The 19,352-nt window shown below is 49.8% G+C and overlaps 1 protein-coding gene across 4 annotated transcripts in view; it reads left to right on the top strand.

Moving 5' to 3' along the window:
* Positions 1-19,352, top strand: part of LOC102965620 (testis development related protein) — a 46,395-nt gene that overhangs the window by 3,241 nt on the left and 23,802 nt on the right. The window contains exons 1-2 of one of the 4 annotated variants that reach the window (XM_042982816.1): positions 2,502-2,537; positions 3,407-3,599. The exons of 1 other annotated variant lie outside the window; for it this stretch is intronic. In XM_042982816.1, coding sequence (XP_042838750.1) covers positions 3,492-3,599 — 108 coding nt within the window. In that variant the 5' untranslated portion in view covers positions 2,502-2,537; positions 3,407-3,491. Of the gene's footprint in view, positions 1-2,501; positions 2,538-2,904; positions 3,011-3,406; positions 3,600-12,367; positions 12,425-19,352 lie in introns of those variants that run through there. 2 more of the 4 variants (XM_042982817.1, XM_042982818.1) reach the window with 2 other exon arrangements.

Here is a 19,352-nt window from a genome sequence, read left to right as displayed (position 1 = left end):
TTGCTTTCCAGGTAGCTGGCTGCTATTTAAAATTTGGCTTATGCTGCTCAGCAACTGGGTCCCTTCAACACTAACCCTAACCCTTACCCCAACCCTAACATTAAAACTAACTCTTACCCCATCCCTACCCCTAACCCTAACATTAAACCTAACCTCAACCCAAACACTAACCCTTACACAACCTTGACCCTTACCCCAACACTGACCCTAATGTTAACCATGACCCTGACCCTAATCCTAACCCTAAACCCTAATTCTTATCCCAACCCTGACCCTGACCCCAAACCCAACCATAACCCTGGCCCTGACCCTTACCCCAACCCTGACCCCAACCCTAACCCTTACCCCAAACCTGACCCTGACCCTAACCCCAACCCTAATCCTAACCCTTACCCCGACCCTGACCCTAACCCTGACCCTGACCCTAACCACTAACCATCACCGTAACCCTGATCCTGACCCTAGCCACTAACCCTGACCCTACCCTAACCACTAACCCCACAGGGGCCAGCATGCCTGTCTCCAGTGGGTCTGTTCTTAGGGCTCCTGCAGACCTTCCCCAAAGACAGATTCAGACCCTCTTTTCATTTAAAAGAATGCTGCGAATCACTTCTGAAAGAGCCAAAAGATGCCCTTGATTATATTATTATTTTTAGAGTAGTAAAGTTACAAGTCTTAAGATCGTGTTTATGGTTCTGGATTCCTTTTATGAAATATATTTGTAAATTATTCAAGGAATATATGAATGTATATTTAGTGTGAAAACACAAGCAATATAGAAGTATATAGAGTAAAAAGTTTCTCTATACAAGTTACTTTGCTGGGTAGGAGGGTATGCATATTAATATTTTATTTATTTATTTATTTATTTATTTATTTATTTTTTTTTTTAATTTTTTTACTTAGGCTCCACACCCAGTGTGGAGCCCAACACAGTGCTTGAACTCATGACCTTGAGATCAAGACCTGAGCTGAGACCAAGAGGCAGTGCTTAACCAACTGAGCCACCTAGGTGCCCCATTAAACTTTTGAGAGCTATTAGCAAATAGATCAAACTTGCCTTCTAAAATTTTGTACTGTCACTGCTGCCAGCAGCCCATGAGGGTTTCCCTACACTGTTCCCAACACTACATATGTCTTTATAAATGTTTGTTACACCCACTTTGATGGGTGGGTATCTTTTTAATTAAGTTTTTAATTTTAATTCCAGTATAATTAACATAGTGTTGTTAGTTTCAGGCTTACAATATTGAAATTGAATAACTGTACATTACTCAGTGCTCATCACGACAGGTGCATCCTTTGTCCGCATCACCTGTCTCCCCATCCCCACCCACCTGCTCTCTGGTGACCAGCAGTGTGTTCTCTGGAGTTAAGAATCCGTTTCTTGGTTTGTCTCTTTTCTTTGTTTTGTTTCTTAAATTCCACATATGAGTGAGATCATAAGGTAACTGTCTTTCTCTGATGACTTATTTAGCATCATACTCTCTAGCTCGTTGACAGCTGGACATCTCAATTTGCACTTCTGTGATTGCAATGGAGTTGAGTATATTTTATTGTTTGACTCTTTCCAGAGACAGGAAATAAAAGTCATTTTGTACTTTGAGATGTGTGAAGTGTCTCTCCGATTTCTGACTTTATGGGAGGGGCAAGGACTCCTCAGCTTCAGATGGGTCCTCTGACTCTCCAGGTTGGGGTCCAGGCAGGGGGTTCTGTCACACTCCTTATGACTGTGACCTATCTTAGCTTAGAAAAAGTGTTACTTTTTAGACTGTCAAGATGCCTGTAAAAGTACCTTCAGGTGGTTGTCTGTAACCTGTACCCTGTCTGGCACATCCACACCTCTTGTTTGTCAATAGTCAGGAAACCCTGAAAATCATTTACACGTTCTTTTGCCCCAGAACTGCAGCACTGACTAGTCAGGCTTCGTGAACGCGAGGGGCCAGTGTTGACGCAGGTCGGCTGAGGCCCAGAGCGCCGCTCCAAGGCCCGTGCGGGTTCCAAAGTGGCTAGGGGCTGTTTGACTCTGACCAGGCTACTAGACGTCTAGCTGACTCTGCTGCCTTTTTCCGGACCTCTCCCACCACGGATCCCTCTAAAGCCGCCCCCTCCTGTACCCTCCCGCGCCTGCACACAGCGGTCTGCTTCAGTTGGCTCTCAGACCCGGCTAGCCTGGCCGCGCGCACCTGCCGGAGCCAGAATGGGGTGGGTGCGGGGGCAGGCAGGTCACTTGAGCCGCCGGGTGGGCCTGCGCGCGTGCCGAATCCTGGGCGCGGCCGCGCCCCGGGGCACCTGTGACCCCGGGGCTCCTAAGTCGACAGCAGTCGCCCGGGGGCCGAGTCCTCCCGCAGGGGTCACTGCCGCGCGCGCGCCGCCTTTCCTTTTGGGGGCGGAAGCCCGGCGGGCAGAGGGCAGTGGGCATGCGCACTGCGCCCGCCCCGCGTCCGGCGGCCGTTGCCTTGGTGACCGCGGGCCGGCCGCCGGGGCCCCGCCCCCGCGCCGCCGCCCGGCGGACCTGGCCGCGCCCCACGGCCGGGGTGAGGGGTCTGACTGGGTTGGGGTTCCGGGGACTAGGGGGTGGGCTCGGGGTGAAGGGGAGGCCCGGAGTGGGGGGTCCTAGGGTAAGGGGGGGTCAACTCGGGGTGAGGGGTCGGCCCGGGGTGGGAGACGGGGTAGGGGTGAGGAGTGCGGGCTGTGAGGGGGGCCGAGATCAGGGGTGCGGGGAGGGGTGAGGAGGCCAGCCTGGGGTGGGGGACGGTCTGGCCAGGGGTGAGGGGGCCGGGGTGAAGGGGTCCCGGGTTGAGGGAGGACCCGGGTTGAGAAGGGACCGTGAGGGCTGGGGGAGCCGGGATGAAACAGGGTGGTGAGGGGTCCCCGAAGTAAGAATGTCAACCCGGGGTGGGGGTGGGGGGTCGGACCAGGGTGGGAGTTAAGCGGGAGCGGCCCTAGATGAGTAGGGGCCAGGAGGAATGACCCCGGGATGAAGCTGGTCGTTTTGGGGGCGCCCGAGGTGAAGACCTCCGGGGGACGTAGGCTGCGAGGGGCGGGGTCTTGCGGAGGGGGCGGGGAGGGGGCGGGACCCTCGCTGGACTGAGGGGGAGCTGGGTCCTTGGGGTCTGAGCCCGGCCCCCGGGGGCGGGGCCCTCGGCCGGGGTGGGGGCGGTGACCTCGGGTTGGGGGGCTTTAAGGAGGGGTTGGAGGCCGGCGGGGGTAGGCGGGTAGCGGCCTGGTCAGGGGTGGGGGCGCCTGGTTGGGTGCGGGGAGCCCGGTGCCCAGTGGACCTGGGCCTGGCCCGGGGTGGGGGCGGGGGCTCAGGCGGCCCGGGGAGGGACGGGTCCCCGCGGGGTGGGCCGGGCCCCGCCGCCCGGCCCCGCCCTGCCCCACTCGCCGCGTCCCGGTCGTGCAGGAGCCGCAGCCCGAACGTCCGCGCGCTGCGGGCCGGCCGACGAGGGGCGCGCGTCGACGCACGCACCGCGGAGCCGCCTCGGAGCATGTGGAAGCTGAGCCGGAGCCGGGTGCTGCTGGACGAGCCCCCCGAAGACGAGGACGGCCTGCAAGGGGGGCCGCCGCCCGCCGCCGCCGCCTCGGCCTCCGCGCAGGTAAGGGAGGAGGCGGGGCGGGGGGGGGCGGCGGTGCGCGCGGGAGGCCGGAGCCGTGCGGAGGGAGAGCCGTGCGGCCCGTTCGGATCTGGGGCTCGTCCGGGGGCCCCGGTGCTGTGGTGCTCGCCGCCCGCCCACCCCCACCCCAGGGCAACACCCGGGCGGGAGGGCGCGGGGCGCGCACACCCCGGAGCACCCCGGTCCCGGCGCGCTGGCCTTCCTGCAGAGTGGAGGCTGCAGTCGCCGCGCTGGGCGGTGGGGGGCGGTGGGGGCCTGCCCCGGGGTCGCGGCGAAGTGGGTATTTCCTTCTCTTCAACCTTTGCCTGCCTGGAGGAAGAGGGCAGGTGTCCTTCATGCAGAAGATCGAAAGCCGCTGGCCTTACGAGTTCGGAGATATGCTTGGAATGTTTAGAATTTTTTAATTAAAAGGATCCCAGGTGGGGCCTGTGTGTGTGACACATGTGTTCCCCTCCCTCCCCCCCTTTCCAGTGCATAGTTCTCTTCCTTGTCTCATGAAATTTAGGTCAGATTTTCAGCTTTTTTTTTTTGTTTTAATGACGTAGTCCTAAAATTTTGTTGTTGTTGTTGTTGTTAAATGTTTGGAAACTCCTGCTGCTGTTAAAGCTGTTGTGGAAGTTCACGACGATCTGTATCTGTCTTCTGAGGACCTGGGAACGGTCTCGGGACTGTGTCTTCCTGGCCTGCGACCTGAAGGGGCTCGTGCCGGCGGCTGCTGGTGTCGGGTGCCCGCCCCCGCCCGGAGAGGGTCTCATGCAGCACCTGGCTCGCTTCCTAGTTAGCTGCTCTCGGCATCATTTACTTTCTGGTCATGGAGCGCCCGCCCTCCGTCTGACTTTTTTCATTTCAAACTTTTACGGTTGCTCTAAGCAGCAACCCTCCTGAACATAACGATGAGAATTTACATGTTGCTTTAAGTGGCAGCAGAATTAGTTTATACTGGAAATAATTATTGCTGTATCGTTCTTTCTGGAGGAACTCGAAAACTTTAAGCTGACCTTGCTATGTTCTCTGCTCCCATTTCTCTTAATGAATCGTAAAACCCCTTTTCTTTCTTCTTGCAGAATTGTCACCTTAGCTAACAGTGTATTTTTTTTTCTATTTCAGTAAACTTTATTCTTTAGGTACCCAGCAAAATTGAGTGGAAAAGACAGAGCTGGCATATACTCCCTGTCTCCACACACGCTCAGCCCTCCCCCACTCTCCGGTCCCTTTTGTTACAGTCAGTATCCAGCGCTGACGCCTGCGTGATCTGGTGATCTCGGAGTCCATGCTGTGCATTGGAGTTCACTCTGGCAGGGGTGCGTCCGATGGATTTTGACGAATGTAACATGAAATACATCCGCCATTAGAGTACCGTGCACACTACCCTGAAAACCTCCCTGGTCTACTTATTCATCCCTCCCTTACAACCGCTGATCTTTTCTGTTGTGTCCGTGGCTTTGTCTTTTCCAGAATGTCATACAGTTAGAATCCTCCAGGGCGGAGCCTTTTCACACTGGCTTCTCTTATGTAGCCATATGTGTTCAAGGCTCGTCCATGTCTGTTCGTGGCTTGGGAGCACATTTCTTTTTAGCCCTAGGTGATTTTCGTTGTGTGCTTGTATCGTTTATCTCTACTGAAGGGTGCGCTGGTCACTTCCAACTTTGGGCGGTTATGAATAAAGATGCTTTGCTATAAATGCCTTGGTGCATGTTTTTGTGTGGATATAAAGTTTTACTTGGTTAAATACTGAAGAGTGGGATTGCTGTGTCGTAGGGTAAGACGTTGTCCAGTTTTGTAAGAAACCACCAAACTGTCCTCCAGAGTGGCTGTGACACCCTGCATCACCTACAGCGGGAGAGGGACAGCTTCCGTCGCTCCGCGTCCTCGTTCGCCAGCACTTGGTGTGCTCAGTGCTCTGGGTTTGGGCTGTCTTCACAGGTGTGGGTGGCGTCTCCTTGTCTGAATTTGCGTTGCCCTGATGACACGGGGTGTGGTGCGTCTTGTCACGTGCCTTTGTCCACCGTACATCTTTGGTGAGGTGTCCGGTCTTCTGCCCCATTTCTTCACTGGGTTACTTGTTTCTTCCCGTTGGTGTTGAAGAGTTCTTTGTGTATTTTGGATAATGGTCCTTTATCAGAGATGTCTTTCTCCAGTATTTTCTCCTAGTCTGTGGTTTGTTGTCCTCTCTGGCCGATGTCTTTCACAGAGCAGAAATGTTTTATTTTATTTCATTGTGTTTAGAAGTTTTTGGTTTTAATGTAGTCCAGGTTGTCAGTTATTTTTCTCATGGATTGTGTCTTTCATGTAGCATCTCAGAAGTCACGGCCACACCCAGAGTCACCTGGGTTTTGTCCCGTGTCCTCTTCTAGGGGTGAGAGGTGACTGGGCTGTTGCGTTACTTTATCAAGTGTATGTGTGGTTTGATGTGTGGAAACTCTGCTCTAGAAAACAGAGCCGTGTTTACTCGTGATGGGTTAGTCCCACTCCACAGTTAGTTCCTGCAGGAGGGTTTGTCCCAAAGCCAGCTCTTCTTAGAATGAAATGTGAAAATTGAAGGCCAGTCTACTGTAGAACTTCTGCCTCCAAACATGGGAATTCCCAGGCAGGAGGGACTGGGGGATCGTGGGGGGGGGGGGAGGGGTGGTGGAGGGCCCGTTGGTGGTTGGTGGCCTGGGGTCGGTGGCGCGGGCCGGGGATTGTGAACGGGGCGTCTCCCGAGCAGGAAGCTGGTGCACGCTCTTCCTGGCTGCTGGGTGGCAGAGTGCGGGCTAGGAGTGCTGGCCTCACTCTAGAAGGTGTTAGCATTCCTCTCTGGAAAATCAGGTCATGCGGCTCTAATCCGAGTTTTGTGTAAAAAGAAAACAATAGCTTAATGTTAAGTTTTAATAAGTTTGAGATTTGAGGCCTTCAAAATCAGTACTTGGGAGTCGAGTAAAGCCTGTTAGTTTTTACACCGTAGAAAAAAACTTTGAGCAGCTCTTTGCGCCTTGGCCTTTATTGTCCTGAACACAGGCTGTTTTGCATTAGAATACAGTTAAGGTTTATAAAGCGAGTTCTTCAGTGCAGTCACTTAATAAGGAGAGACGAGTTTCTTTTTTTAATAATGTATTTTTTTTAACTTACATCCAAGTTAGCATATTGTGCAATAATGATTTCAGGAGTAGAATCCAGTGAGTGTCCCCTGCATATAGCACCCAGTGCTCATCCCGGCAAGAAGGAGAGACAAGCTTTGATGAGTCTAATGTTTATTTTTAAAAGCCTGCTATGCATATAGGGAGAGATTTCTGCACATTCCACGTTGGCGCTTCTTCCCACCTTCCCACAGGAAGTATCGTCACTTTTTTTTGTATGGCTATCCATGAGAAATATTTATGCACACACACAAACACATTTCCTACTGTAAACATCTTTCTGCATCTTCAATTGTTCCCTCAGTAATGTGTGTCTCAGGGAGCACTTCCTGTTTAGGTGCAGTGGCTGAAAACAATCTCATTTTTAAGGCTGCATTTTTTTCTTAGTGCATCAGCGGGGCAGAGGGGAAGAGAGAGAGAGAGAGAGGGAGGGAGGGAGGGAGAGAGGGAGGGAGGGAGGGAGGGAGAATCAATCCTAAGCAGGCTCCATGCCCAGAGTCGGGGCTTGACATGGGGCTCGATCTCAGGACCCTGGGATCATGACCTGAGCTGAAATCGAGAGTCGGACGCTTGACTGACCAAGCCACCCAGGCGCTCCTTATTGGACCTCTCCTGACGGACATGGAGGCCGAGCCTTTTCCGAAATCCCTGCCTGTCAGTTTTATGCAGTAGCAGAGGAGGGGCTCGGAGCGATACTACACTGTGGGAGTTTAGACCATTCTTGGGTTGCTTTGAGCTGGGCTGCAAAGCGATTTAGCTAGCTTTAAGTTAATGCCTTTATTTTATTTTAAAGGTTTTACTTTTAAAAAGTGTTGATTTTGGAGAGCAAGAGAGCAAGCGACCAAGCAGGGGAGGGGCAGAGAGAGAGGGGGACGGAGGATCTGAAGCAGGCTCCAGGCTCTGTGCTGACAGCAGAGATCCCGATGTAGGACTCAAACTCACGAACTGTGAGATCATGACCTGAGCCGAAGTCAGATGCTTAACCACCTAGACCGCCCAGTCGCCCCTGGCTATGTTGACTTTTAAGAAAGCAGTCCTCTGTAGATGACCTTTAGGAGGTTATTTCTAGTCCCTTTCTGTTACGACACGCAGCATGAGTCATTTCACGTGTCTGAGGTTACATTTCTAAAAGTGGGGCTACTGAGTCCGGGGGCATATACTTCTGTGATTTGATGGCTGTCTCTAAACTGCTCTCCCAAAGAGGCCGCACGGATGCGTGTCGGCCGTGCGTGACCCAGCCTGTCACGAGAGGCGTGTCAGTACGGTATAGCGCGGTGTTTGCAAAGTTTTAGACCTGATGGGTGAAAAGTGGTATCTTTTTTTTTAAGTTTATTTATTTTGAAAGAGAGAAAGCGAGAGAGCGAGAGCGTGAGCAGGGGAGGAACAGAGAGTGGGGGAGGAAGGGAGAATCGCAAGCAGGCTGTGCACTGTCAGCGTGGACTCATGAACTGTGAGGTCATGACGTGAACCGAGGATCCGACACTTAACTGACTGAGCCACCCGGGAGCCTAGAAAAGTGGTATCTTAATTGGGTTTTAATATTTTTCTCATGGATAATATTAAAAAGCTTTTCATATGTTTACAAGCCTGAATAAGAGAGAACTTACTTAGCTTGTGAGAACTTCCTCACCAGTCCTGCCACCACATCATCAGATACGTTAAGCTATAGTCAGAGTAATTGCATTTCCATGGAAATGTAGCCTGTTATTTCAGATTTGGACCCTGGTTTCTGACGTACTTTGCTTGAGTCTTCCTCTGCCGTTTGTTCGCCAGGTGACCTTGTATGAGCTACCTGACCTAGCCAAGCTCCAGTTTTGTTTTTCAACTGAAAAATTGGGACAAGGGTGCAGTAACACCAGCATTTGTCATCTGTCGTGTTAAGGCCTTGACAGGGGTAGTGCGAACGTTTGCCAGATGGAGAGGCCAGTCACAGCAGGAAGGTGATCTGGAAAGGCCATATAGCTGGTGGGTGGTGACAGAGATTCTCCATGCGGGGACTCCTGGCTGGCCGAGTCGGTTAAGCATCCTACTCCTGATTTCAGCTCAGGTCATGATCTCACAGTTCATGGGTTCTGGGATCGAGCCTCATGTCGGGCTCTGTGCTGACAGTGCAGAGCCTGCTTGATATTCTCTCTCTCCCTCTCTCCCTGCCCCTGCCCTGCTTTCTCTCTCTCTCTGAAAATAAATAAATATTAAAAAAAAAAAAAAAAAAGACTCTTCTTGACTAAGCCTCAGTCAGGCTCATCTGAGCCCTGTCTCCAGGTCTGAGAACATTTGTTAGCACTCAGATGGGCTTGTGCACGTCAATTCAGCTGGTGGGGCGCAGCTTGACAGGGTGGGAAGATGTGATTCTACATGCCAGGACAGCTGGCTTTGTGCTCACCATGGAGGCTTGTTGCATTTTACTTATTGTCTCCTAGAGCCCTCTAGAATCTAGACAGCACCTCCACAGAGAAAGGACTTCATGTCTGCTGCTGTGTCCCTAATGCCAACAAGAGTGCCGGGCACCTAGCTGGTGTCGTCAGTCAGTACTTGTGAAATGAACGGTGTGGGCACAGGGTTTTCAAGGGACACCGCCACTGACAAATGCTGCTCAGAGAATGAAGTCGGGAGGGAATCCGAGAATAGGATGTGTGCTCACTGGACGTGGAAGGAGAAATAGGAGTCGCCCAGCCTCAGAAAATCTGATTCATTTTTATTTTTTTAATTTTTTTTAATGTTTATTTATCTTAGAGAGAGACAGAGCAAGAGCAGGGGAGGGGCAGAGACAGAGGGAGACACAGAATCCGAAAGACAGGCTCCGAGTTGTCAGCACAGAGCCTGATGTGGGGCTCGAACCCACGAACCATGAGATCATGACCTGAGCTCAAGTCGGCTGCTTAACAGACTGAGCCCCCCAGGCACCCCTGATTCATTTTTAGATACAGATTCATTTTGGGGGAAGCAGATACTTCTTCATAGGGTTGACATATTGGACACTCATATGAGCTACCTTTTGTCAAATACAAGTAACTGAGAATTATGTGTGGGAAGGGGAAGAAAAGGCAGAGTTAGAAAAGAAGGAAGAGAAGAAAGATTGTAGGTAAAGCAGTCCCTCTCCCTGGATTCATTTGGTTAGCTCATTTTTAAATTTTTTTGAAGTTTATTTATTTTTGAGGTAGAGAGTGTGCACACAAGAGTGGGGGAAGGGCAGAGAAAGAGGGAGAGAGAGAATCCCAAGCGGTCTCTGCTCTGTCAGTGCAGAGCTCCATGTGGGGCTCGAACCCAGAACCCACGAACTGTGAGATCATGACCTGAGCGGAAATCCAGAGGTGGGCGCTCAACTTACTGAAACACCCAGGTGACCCTGAGTTAACCCATCTTAAAAAAAGAGTTGAGGATTCTTTCACTTTGGTGCTGCCTTAACAGAAATATAATGCAAAACTTTTCTAGTAACCATGTTAAAAAAGTTTTAAAAAAAGGTGAAATCAATTTCGGTGTGATTTTCAAAATTTGGTGTGTCTAAAATATTGATTATATCAATATGTAAACAATATAAAAATTTGTGAATGAGAGTTTTCTTTCCCATACTAAGTCTTTGAAATCTGATACGCATTTTATACTTACCAGCATGTTCAATTTGGATGCTAACTTTTCATCAGAAATACTTGATAAATATTTAGATACTATAAAATTCTAAGTTGAAAAAGTAAACCATTTATCCAGGTTGTTCCAAACAGCTGAAAAGTTTTCCAATAGCTGAGTTGAGTATCTGTTTTTAAGCTGACATTTAGGGGCATCTGGGTCACTCAATTGATAAAACATCCTACTCTTGATTTCAGTTCAGTTTATGGGATCGAGCCCCACACAATGCACAGCCTGCTTGGGATTCTCTCTCTCTCTCTCTCTCTCTCTCTCTCTCACTCTCACTCTCACTCTCCCCCCCCCATTCCCCCTCTCACTCTGCCCCTCCCCTGTGTTCATGCTTTCTCTCTCTCTCAAAATAAACAAACATGACAAAAAACAGACCTTTAGATACTTACAAATGCAGATCCTCAGCTGTGCTAGCCTGTGTCTGTCCTCCGCACCCTCACTGTGTTTAGCTGGGGTTTTGAAGGCACAGTGCAGCTCCAGAACTCTCCCAGATTCAGGTGGGCTCATCCGAGAGGGTCTGTGGGTTCTTGTGCGTGCCTGGCCTGCCCGGCACGGGATGAGGCCCACGGCCCTGTCCTTCGGCACAGTGAGCGAGGTGAGGACAGAGCCGTGCATGCTCGATGTCTGTCTCTCCCCGGCCCCAGCACACTGCTGCATAATGTTCACCCGGAGATGCTAAGGTTAAGAATTTAGATGAAAATTGTTACTCCAGGAGTTTAATATCCTGATTGATAAGTTTACTTTCACTGGTTTTTACTAGAGCCTAAGGCAGCATGACTCGGAATATCCTGGAAAAATCGCCACTCCTTGTCACGTTTGCGTCGGACGGTGCGGGTTTCCGTGACAGACCGGAAGTCACTGAACAGAGTCCCGCTTACATCTCCTGCTCTGAGGGCATCTCGCCTCACTGAGCCCTTCCTTGGTAGGTGACCCCACAAGGCCAGTGGTGAGGTATTTACCCTGCCTTTATTGGGTCATCTGGTGGGAAGCATGGCCTTCTTTGCCTTATGTGTGGGGTTGGGGTTTGGGGCTTGGGTGTACGAATAGGGGCTCATCAGCCCCAGTTATAGGATTAAAAGCCAAAGACCAAATGAAACTCAGGAGGGCCTTCACCTGTTATTTGAAAACCAATCAAGATCCAGACCAGGGACAGCGACGAGCGTTTTGTAGACTGTTGTTTCCCTGTCTGGTCATGCATCCCACACCGAGGGAGTTCTTCTTGGTCTGAGAGCTGTGGATGGTCAGATAACAGAGTTTCTTCTCCCAGAAGTCTAGTCTGAGGAAAGACTGGCTCTTCTCACTTCTGTCCATCTCGGAAATGGACGAGGGACCCCAGCAGGCAGGGTAGGAGGGGAGCAGGCAGCACCTGTCCCGTGGGGCCCTGATGTGGGCTTTTCACCTTGCGCGACGGTAACAGGTGTCTGTTAAGGGAAGAAAACTAACGGAGCAGACGGGAGTGCGTCATTCTGTGCAGAATTCTTTTTTTTTTTTTTTTTTTAATTTTTTTTTTTCAACATTTATTTATTTTTGGGACAGAGAGAGACAGAGCATGAACGGGGGAGGGGCAGAGAGAGAGGGAGACACAGAATGGGAAACAGGCTCCAGGCTCTAAGCCATCAGCCCAGAGCCCGACGCGGGGCTCGAACTCACGGACCGCGAGATCGTGACCTGAGCTGAAGTCGGACACTCAACCGACTGAGCCACCCAGGCGCCCCGCCCTCAGGTTCATTTTTACTGAGTGACGCTTTAAGTCTTTTTTTTTTTGACTTTTTTTTAACGTTTATTTATTTTTGAGACAGAGAGAGACAGAGCATGAACAGGGGAGGGGCAGAGAGAGAGGGAGACACAGACTCGGAAGCAGGCTCCAGGCTCCGAGCTCTCAGCACAGAGCCCGACGCGGGGCTCGAACTCCCGGACCGCGAGATCGTGACCTGGCTGAAGTCGGACGCCCAACCGACTGCGCCACCCAGGCGCCCCTCTGTGCAGAATTCTTATCGTCCGAACTGAGTGGCTGATATGAATCGGTTCTACTGTTCGAAAGATACTTTGAATCCTCTTGTGAGTGCTTGCTGTGATGTGTAGTAAGTGGGGTTCCTTCCTCAGTGGGGGTGGTTTCTAAGGTAACTGACCCTGTCTCGGTTCCCACCGTGTGCCAGACCCTGCGGTGAGCACTTAACATGTGTCACTGCAGACCCTCACAGTGGCCCTGAGAAGTGGGCACACGCAGCCCTTGTTATTTGCAGACTCCCCTCCTCACCGAACTGTGTTCGGGACCCCAGCGCCAGTCCTGGCTGTCATGGTCGTGTCCTGCGCACACGCAGAGGCTGACCGGGCGCTGCTCTGCCTTCTTGGTCCAGCTCTCGCACTGCTAACAGGTGTCCTTTCTGCAGTCTTTTTGGTGCCTCGTTTTAGTGTTTTTTTTTATTGGTGAGTTTGCTTGGCCCTAAAGTGCCGTCTGATGTTCCTGAGGGCAAGAGGGCCGTGATGTGCCTGACAGAGAAAACACACGTGAAGTAAGCTTTTGCCCAGGCGTGGGTTACCGTGTGTGGGCTGTTAGCTCAGTGGTAATGAGTCAAGATATGTTAAATAAGAGGTCTTTATACAGAAACACATAAAACAAGGTTATGTAGTGATTGATCGATGGCGATGTGGCCAGAGGCTCACAGAAACCTGGCCCTGTATTTCCCCCAAGAACGGGGATTTAGTAGCTGCTAACTCAGTGTTCAGGACCACTTTTACCGCAGCCCTACCTCAAATGATGACAATCCACAACATTTTACGTTTGAGGAAACTCGTGTGGAGTTATGTAGTCACTAACAGGAATTTGAGTGCTGATTCCTCTGTGTGTGTGTGTGTATACAGATATTTGTGTCCATGTATATGTATACGCATATGCATATATACACATGTATATATATATTTTTTGAGTAGGTTCCATGCTCAACATGGGGCTTGAACTCATGACCCTGAGATTCAGAGTTGCTTGCTGTACAGACTGAGCCTGCCAGGCACCCCAAGTTTATATTTTTTTGCTACACTGTTTCTCTTACCTTATTAGGATATCATAAACTCGTGATATCATTTTTCGTTTTGCAAATATTGATATATTTTTTCCCTTCCCCTCTCCCAAATATTGGTATTTTATATAAAGAAAAATTTTAGGACTTCAGAGATCAGTGCCTAGGAACGGATGAAATTGTGTTCTGGCTCAAATTCCAACGTAGCAAACCTCATAGTACAGTTGTGCTTTTTGCTGTCCTGATGTTTTGTAATAACGAGTGTACTGATAGAAGTGTTGTGTGGGGGTAAGCAGCCCTCTCTGGTGGAACGTGCTGGAACAGGGTGGGAAGAGAACTGTCGTAGACACCCGCACTCTTCTGCATCCACCCCTCTCCTCGCTTCGTTACTCACTGCGTTGTTTGAGTGGGAGGGCAGGAGTTCCTCTGGCCTGAGGGAACTGACCGAGGCCCCCCAGTGCCCGTTAGTTGGCACGGGAGGTGTGTACGAGGGAGGGAGGGGGGGAGGGCTGCGAAGCCTCGTGCAGGAGTTTAGACAAACAGTCACGATACTTTACAAAGAATACATGTCTCCGCAGAAGGGAGTGCGGGCGGGCGGGGTGCGGATAGAACAGGAAGGATCCCAGCGCAGCTGTTCAGAAGCGAAATCAGAGCCCGAATTTCAGACTGAAGGGGAGTGAGCTGGTCAGTGAGCCTGTGCCTTGGGAGGTGAGGGTCAAGGGCTGAAGGGCAGCTGGAGGGAGCAGGACAGAGCTGTCACCTGTGGCTTTGGGGGCGGTAGGGGGCACGTCTGACCTGAGACTGCAGAGTCTGGCAGGTGACGCGACGAGGGGCAGAGGCCCAGTGCTCATCTTCGGCAGCACTCTGGGAAGCCCGCGGCAGCGGCTCCGTTCAGAAGTCCGAGTTCCGTCGGTCCGTAAGTTGGAGCCAGGGAAAAGGGAGTGGGTAGCGAGGTGTGTCGACAAAGTCCCCGTCCAAGAGTGGGCGGGCAGATCTGGGTCCCAGGTGTCTCTAGAATTTTGTGACCTGAAGCAAATAGTCATTCTGTGTCCCGAACCCTCCCTTACTGTAAAGGGCACGTAGGAAATGGTTTAAGCTTGTCCGTGGGCAAGATGGTCTGGGTCACTTCTCAGCTTTGCCCTTGTGGCAGACGGACAGCCATTGAACATGTAAACGAATGAGTGTGGGCGTTCCAGTGAAACTTTATGTATAAAAACCTGGGTTGGTCTGCGGGCCATTGTTTGCTAACCTCTATTTATATTTTATTGATGTGCAGTCGATATAAAATATTACACTAGTGTCTTGTGTAGCATACACTGATTCAACATTTCTGTGCCTTGGGAAGTGACCCCCACTGTGAATCGAGCTCCCAGCTGTCACCGTGCGGAGTTGTTACAGTGTTACTGGCTGTATCCCCTGTGCTGTCCTCTTAATTAATCTGTAACTGGAAGTCTGTACCTTTTATGCCTTCCCCTGTTTTGCTCATGCCCCCCCACTCCCCCCCCCCCGCCCCCCGCAACCACCAGATAGTTCTTTGTATCTAGGAGTCTGTTTTTGTTTTGTTTGTTTGTTCTTCTTCTTCTTTTTTTTTAGATTCCACGTAGAGGTAAACCCATATGGCATTTGTTCTCTATCTGACTTATCTCACTCAGTGTAATATGCTATAGTTCATCCATGTTGTTGGAACTGGTGAGATTTCATTCTTTTTTTTTTAAATAGCTGAATAATATTCCTGTGTATGTGTGTGTACATGCACGGTGTCTCCTTTATGTGTTCATCAACCAGTGGACACTTGGGCTGCTTCTGTAGCTTGACTATTGTGAGTAATGATGCAGTGAGGATACAGGTGCACGTGTCTTACTCTATTTACATTTAAGTAAGCTTATTCGCTCTTAGTCATTATTAGGGATAGAACTCAGGAACAAGCACAGGGAAGAGGTGCGCGGGCAGGGTGTGTGTATGTTGCAGGGGCGGTGGGGGGCGGGGTCCAGAGCTACCTTGCCCCCTGTGGACAGGCCGGCCTCCGAGCACAGGAATGTGGTCACCACCCTGGAGTCTCCCAGAGCCCTGTCATTTAGGAGATTTGATGGAAGTTCTGTTCCTGGGGCCTGATCAATTACATCACTGGCCAGTTTCCAGGGCTCTCCTACCCAGAGGTCAGGGGAAGGGAAGGGGGGGCTGCAAGTGCTGCAGGGGTTGGCTTTTCTGGTGGCCAGCCCCGCACCGGGGCTCCCTGGCCCCCTCTCCGGTCCTGCATCGGCATACAAAAGGCTATAAAATTCCCAGGAAGCTTTGTGCCAGGAAACTGGGACAGAGACCAAATATTTTTCAGTCTACCACACCCAATATTTGATGTGTTATAAATACGCATGGATTTCAAATTAGACATTTTATCAAGATAGGTAAATGATTTCTTTAAGAACTTTGAAAGTGATAAAATCTCTGTATTTCTTTTTGTTTTTTCCTTCTTGCTTTTATGCTTAGAAAGGCATTTCCTTCCTTGAAATCAGGTTTCTTCCAGTTCCTTTATGGCTTCATTTAAAAGGAGTAAGTCTTTCACCTCTGCGGACTTCATTTTCCTGTCTGTTGTATAAATAAGGATTGAACTCCCCCCCCCCCCCCAAAATAGATTACCGGTTGTTTTAAATCCATTAAAAATTTGTTCTTTCACCCTCTTTTCATGCCACTTACTCTCTACGGAAACTGATGAGGTCTTTTGGGGGTGAAGTGGGGTCTGTGGGGTCCGGAGCCAACGGCCAAGAAAGAATTCTCAAAGATGTTTTTGGTGCAGAAAGTGATCTTATGGAAGCCCAGGGGCAGGACCTGTGGGCAGGAAGAGCCGCCCTGGGACCCGGAGGAGAGACTGGTTATATACCCTGGGGCTGGGAGAGGTGAGGTCCAGGGGAGGTTTCCAGTGAGACTTTTCCCGGATACTGGAGGCCTGGCCGTAGTCAGGCTAAGGTTTTTCCCTCCAGCAAAGCATTAGCATTAGGACAGGAGGGAGTCCTGGAGGAACTCTGCTCTGCCTCCAGTGTCTGTCAGTGGGCTGCAGGTCATGAGGACATTTCCTTCTACCTGCCACTTCCTTCTGCCTTTGTTCCCGCGTCACATTGAGTGAGAGTTCCTGTTTCTGCACATCTTTGTCAGCACTTGGTGCTGTGAGAGTGTTTTGCGTTTTGGCCGTTGTGACGGCTGTATAATGGTGTCTCGCTGTCATTTCAGTTCCTTGATGACGTATGATATTGATCTTTTCCTGCGTTCACTCGCCATCTGTATATCTTTAGTTAATGCTTAGTTTTTTTACTGAAATCAACGTACCACGTATACCCTCTGCTTTGGATGAGCATAGACGGCTTCCCTAAGACCGGATGCCAGCTACAGCCACGTTCCACATTACCGTGTTTGCTCACGGAAGTGGAGAACAGGGGCTCCTGCGTGGCTCAGTGGGTTAAGCATCTGCCTCGATTTCAGCTCAGGTCATGATCTCACGTTTCTTGGGATCAGGCCCCATGTCGGGCTCCGTGCTGAGCGTGGAGCCTGCTTGGAATTCATCCTCTCTCTCTCTGTCTCTGTCTCTGTCTCTGTCTCTGTCTCTCCGTCTGCCCCTCTCCCCTGCTCATGCTTTCTCTTTCAAATAAATAAACAAAAAAAAAGTGGAAAACAGACCTGTTTTTGTATGACAAATAGGAATTCACCCCTTCGGTTTTAGTCTGTATATTTTCTTTGATGAGATGTTTGTGTAAGTCTTTTGGATCCATTTTTAAATTCGGTTTTCATTTTCTTACTGTTGAGTTGTAAGAATTCTTTATATATTTTGGACAATGGTCCTTTATCAGGTTTGTCTTTTGCAAATATTTGGGGGTATGGGTTTTCCTCTCATCCTCTTGAATTTTTATCTTTGTTCTTGTCTTCCACACCCCTGAGGGCTGTGCCCTAGTGCGGCACCGACAGGAGCTCACTGTGTCTGGAGGGCCTTGGGGGAAAGTAGCTCACTTGGATCTGAGCCTTCAGAGGCCCGGATGACTTGGGACCTACAGCAGATCCCGTCCTCCGCCCCATGAGGAGAGCACCCTGCCAGACAAGTGGAGTAATGCAAGAAGAGAGGCGACTTCTAGGCATTTGCCATTCCAGTGATGATTTTATAATCCTCATTTATTCAAGTCTTCTTTTGAATATAGTTTACGAAGGCAACACGTAACTTTTTTTTCTGAATATTGCTAATGTTTTTGTCCTTGTGAATGGTTTTTTTTCTATTGTCTTTAACTGTAATAAAGCAATTTTTTTTTATATTTAGCCATTTCCTTAGGTCTAATGGCTCATTTGATGCTTTGCCATTTTCTTGTTCTCTAGCCTAAATAATAATAAATATAATTTCCTTTCCAGTAGTTTTAACTCGTTTCTGTTTTATGCCTTGTATTGATTAGAACTTACAGAACGTTACTGAGTAATTGTGCTGGAGAGCTGCTGTGTGTTCTTGCTGACTGTGGTGGGCTTTGCCGGCTTGTTTGTTTTGATGGGACTTTAAACATGCTAATGTACACAACATTTTATACTGGTTGTATTCAGAGAGACTTCATAGTATTACAGACACAATTTTGTTGTTTGTTGTTTGTTGTTTTGCTGTCCCAGAGATGGATAAATGAGCATTTAAAAGTCCTAGCTCAGAAAGGTACTGGAAGTCAGTGTGCAGAAGGGAAGGGACTGTGATTAGTCAGAGGCCTGGCTGCCTGTCCCAGGCAATGTGGACTCGGGAGGCCCTACTAACGTCCTGCTCCGTGAGGCCCTGAAACCTGACCGAATCCCCGGTATTTATGAGCTTCACTCAGAGTTAGTAGCTAAAGCATAATAAATTCTGAATTGTAAAACTCTTCCTTTTATAGCTTTTTCTTTTTGGGTAAATTCATCAAAGTTCAGTTCCTTCATCTTACCAAACGAGAAACTTAATTTTAAGGTAGCTCTTCAGGGGCTTCTGGGTTGTGCACTCGGGAAGCGTCTGACTCTTGATCTCGACTCATGTCATGAGCTCACAGTCTGAGGGTTCAGGCCCCACGCTGAGCTCTGCATTGATGGTGTAGAGCCTGCTTGGGATTTGGTCTCCTCTCTGCCCCTCACCCGCTTGTGCTCTCTTTCTCTCTCTCCAAATAAATAAACTTAAAAAAATTTTTTTTAAGGTAGCTCTTCCTCCTCAGGAACAAATACTATCCTGCCCATTGGTGTGAGCCCTGGAGGGAGAGGGGATCAGGCTATGAGGGCGCATTACATTGGCTCACGTAGCATGTGTTCCCAGGTGCTGGTGGGGCCTCCTCTAGTAGAACTGGGAAGAGAAAACTTACATTTCTCATTGTGTTTGGGGGCAGCCAGACTCCCTATGCCCGAGTTACCTGGGAAAGAATTGAACTTGGAACGGAGTTGACCGGGGAGGGAGGAGGAGAGGGCTTGAGGTTCCGTTTCGCTGATGTGGCCTGTCAGTCATGGGCTGGCTTGGTTCTTGGTGCTGCCGCACGTACAGGTGACATGTTATCCTGGAGTCAACAGGTTTCTCAGAGGCATCCTGATCTCTGGACCGGGACGGAGAAGTTTGATCTAGAGCAACGCTGAGGACAGCACCCTCCAGTTCCTCTAGCGTGCTGGTTGTATGTGATTTACAGAAGCATTGAGGGTGGAGGTCTCCTATGGCTCCTGTGTGGTGGAGAGAAGCATGGAGGCCCACCTCTCCTGCTGTCTTCACTTTCTCGATTGTGTCCTTTGAGGCACAGTTTTTAAAAATTAGCGTGAGCTCCAGTTTATCTCTTGTTTTCCTTTGTTGTTCATGGTCTTGATATCTTCGCTCAGAATCCTTTTCCAAATCCAACCTCATAAAGATTTAACCCCTGTGTTTTCTTTTAAGAGTTTTATAGTTTTAGTTACTACATTTAGATCTTTGATCCATTTTGAATTAATATTTGTATATGGTGTGAGGTAAGGGTCCA

The sequence above is a fragment of the Panthera tigris genome, chromosome B1, assembly GCF_018350195.1.
Source record: "Panthera tigris isolate Pti1 chromosome B1, P.tigris_Pti1_mat1.1, whole genome shotgun sequence".
In the NCBI taxonomy this organism is placed as follows: domain Eukaryota; kingdom Metazoa; phylum Chordata; class Mammalia; order Carnivora; family Felidae; genus Panthera; species Panthera tigris.
Note: the sequence above shows the minus strand (reverse complement) of the source record. Positions and strands in the feature narration are given on the sequence as shown.